This window comes from Acanthisitta chloris, unplaced genomic scaffold (assembly GCF_000695815.1).
Source record: "Acanthisitta chloris isolate BGI_N310 unplaced genomic scaffold, ASM69581v1 scaffold21155, whole genome shotgun sequence".
Taxonomy (NCBI): Eukaryota; Metazoa; Chordata; class Aves; order Passeriformes; family Acanthisittidae; genus Acanthisitta; species Acanthisitta chloris.
Window position 1 is genome coordinate 1 of NW_008674577.1, and position 3,333 is coordinate 3,333.

The 3,333-nt window shown below is 43.1% G+C and overlaps 1 protein-coding gene across 1 annotated transcript in view; it reads right to left on the reverse strand.

Annotated features, from left to right (window-relative positions):
* Positions 1-78: 78 nt before the first annotated feature.
* Positions 79-3,333, reverse strand: part of ATXN2 (ataxin 2) — a gene marked incomplete at both ends in the record, with an annotated part of 25,414 nt that continues 22,159 nt past the window's right edge. Inside the window, 4 exons of the mRNA XM_009075407.1 lie at positions 79-142; positions 570-877; positions 1,567-1,637; positions 2,490-2,597. Coding sequence (XP_009073655.1) covers positions 79-142; positions 570-877; positions 1,567-1,637; positions 2,490-2,597 — 551 coding nt within the window. The remainder of the gene's footprint in view (positions 143-569; positions 878-1,566; positions 1,638-2,489; positions 2,598-3,333) is intronic.

The window sequence follows — 3,333 nt, forward strand, 5'->3', positions numbered from 1 at the left end:
TATGTATATAAAGTAGGACTTTTATAAGCTTTGCTTATAAAGACCTACTCAAAGGTTAAACAGTAGCCAATAACTTACTTGAGCAAAAGATCGAGGGTTGAACTCTTTTGCATTAGGATTAAGTGTTGATTTTCTAACTTGCCTAAACATAAAGAACAAAAAATCAAGTTGGGCATTATTCTTTCAGGAACATATCTGCAATTTCTAATTTAAGAAATACCTTATTTTCATCTGTGAGTCAGATTTCTGGGAACTCAAACACCACATGCCACGCAGAAAGCAACTCTTACTGACAGGACTCTTACTATACTTAGCCACAAAAGTTGCTACAGCTCACGTGAGCCAGGAATGTATTCAAATAAGCTTTTAGACAGCAATAAGCACCAACAGGACCAGAGATGTGCGAGCAGCTCTGCCATGAGATGACTCTCAGTGCAGACCCTTCACCTGCTGTTGTCTCTGGGCACCTCCACCAGCCACACACACAGTCACACACTCCCAACAGCTTTTTCCACGCGAGGCTTAACGTTAAGAATAATGTGCTTACTCTAAAAGGCAGAACTACTCACTCAGCAGTATCTTTCTTCTCCTCTTTATCCTCTTTATCTTGTTTGCTTCCAGGCCCAGATGTCTGTACACCTTGGGAAGTCACCTCAGGCCCTCGTTTTTGCTCAGAGCTATTACTTATGGAAGGAGAAATACTGGGACTATTGGGTTTGCTACTGCCACCATTGGAGTTAGTATTACTGCCAGGCTCTATGATAGATTCTTTAGGGGTGGATTCTGTCTTTTCTTTAACTACATCTCTTGACTTTTCCCCTTCTCGGGTTTTGTTTAGCAGCTGATCCACTGCATCTGAAGAAGAACTTGACTGTAACTGCAAAAAACCCAAGGAATATATTCAGTAAGTTGACATACAGAACTCTGGGGAGACAATCTAATGCTGACACATACACAGAGTAAAATACAGTCCCACGGGCCTCAATCAGCTGGAAATGACCTTTTAAAACATACATTTCCATTTCTACTAGAAAAGAAATCCATGAGCATTGACAATGTTGAAGCCTGCACTGTGCAAGAAGCTATTCAGTGACTCAGCTGACCCACGTGTTGATCAGGGAGTGACAGGAAAGCTTAGGACAACCCTCTGGACTCATCCCCTGTGTGATTTAACAGCAACACTTGAAAAGCTAACCTGATTGAATAAACCATTCTAACCAGGAAATAGGCAATATGAATTAATCTCCAATTTTCCTCAGCAAACCCCTTCATTTAATTTTGCAACAGCTCCTCCATATGGAGCCTGAGTGGGACAATTATTTGTGCCTGATGATCAACCAGGTTTCCAGTCCTGTTTTCAGTGCACAGTCAATATCCACATCATGTGTATTAGGCAACTGCAGTAGCAAGAAGTCAGCATTGATTTTCCAACACCTAGCAACAATTCTTACAGGTATTCTCATCAATTAAGCACAAGTATAAAGACCTGTTAACATATGCAGTGCATTCAATTCATTAGTGCAATCTATGCATGTGAGAGTTGATGCCATTAACAGAGAAACTTACCCTAAAGTCATTCTTAAATTTCTTTAAATCATCAATCTGTTTTCTATGCTCTGAAACAATTGGAGATACACCTGCCAAATATAAGACAACATTGGCCAAGCATTTCTCATACAAGTTGTACATATAACCCCCTAAATCTGCAGAGAGATAACGTTTGCATAGATAAAATTCAACAGAGAGATTAATTTCACTTTCAACGTGGCACAATTCCATGAGCTACGTGTACGAGCACACAAAACCTCCCTGAGAACCACAGCATTACATAACTGACACATCTTGGTTCCAATGCAGCACACCCAGGCAGAAGCCCTGAGGTGCAGGCACTGCAGAACTCACTGAACACAAAGCAAAACACCCAACAAAACCCCCAGTCAGCCTGTGCCAGTGTCTGAACACACAGCAAGTGACAGAGACACCGAGCAGGGCGAGCTGGAGGGCTGGGCTCCATCCTAAAGGGCTTTCCAGCCTGAACAGATCTGTGATTCTCAGGTCAGCGACATGGAGGATTTTTCATGAGAACTAAACGAACAAACAGTGCTGCAAAGAAAGCCAAATTTAAGGCAAAACAGGAAGAAACAGAGTTAGAAACACTATGCTGACCATGATGCTTACAAGTGTTGTTAGCACAGCTCCAAGCAGAAACACAATCAATCCAAAGACAGCTCAAAGCAGCTCTGTGAGCAGGGAAAGGAAGGAGAAAGCAAAACCCAAGCGAAATCACCATCCACATGAGCATCTCTACACTCTGCTGATGAAATGAGTCACACCATTTAAACTGCAGGGCTGCCACCTCACAGCTGCATGACCACACCAGATTCCCTCCAAGGCCTCCTCAAAATGCCAAGTGAAGCAGTGAGCACAGCAGGTTTGGTGTGCAGAATTCCCATATCACTCAAGTACACAGCAAAGTTTTTGATACAAACCTTTGTTTTCAGGTTTAGGAAAACTAGGAGAAGTCTCACTTGGCTTTATATTCTCCTTGTTTCCAGTTGCAGAGTTTTGCCTCTGGTCCTGAAGCCTAGTGTCTTTAGCTGGAAGAGAAATTGCCAAAGTTACTCAAACTGAGCAAAGAGAGAAATCAAGATAGAAATAAGAGAGAGATTAACCTTCTGAGTTACACATTTTCTGCTACCTAATTAGTGCCCGGAGGGTCAGCCTACCCTAATCTCTGTAAGCCAAATGCAAAAGTCCCAAACTCATCCCTCTCATCATACACAGAACCTTAACTAGGCTGAGCAAACACAAACTGAGGGCACATTATTTTCACTACTCCAAGCTCCTCACACAGAATGCTACGAAGATTTGAGAGCTCTTAGATATTTGACTGTGCTCTTGAATGTTGTGCTATCCCTCAGATTTTGGTTACTCTTTTGATGCTCTTTGAAACCAGTGGCCTACGTTTCTTTAACTTAGCGAAGAGGAAGGAGCTCAGTTTGAAAAGGGATTGATTGACTGAATACTGGCCCAGGTTGCCCAGGGAGGCTGTGCCTGCCCCAACCCTGGCAGTGTTCACAGCCAGGTTGGATGAGCCTTGAGCAACCTGCTCTGGTGGGAGGTGTCCCTGCCCAGGGCAGGGGCTGGGGCTGGGTGAGCTCTGAGCTCCATCCCAACCCCTGAACACACTAAGATACTCTAAGACACCTAGAAGCCCACACTCCTTAAAAGTAGAGGAAATTAAGCTCACAGATTTATCAAAAACCTTAGTTTAAAGCTGGCACCAGGAGAAAAGGGGAATTCACAGTAAAATTCAATGCATCACAACACAAG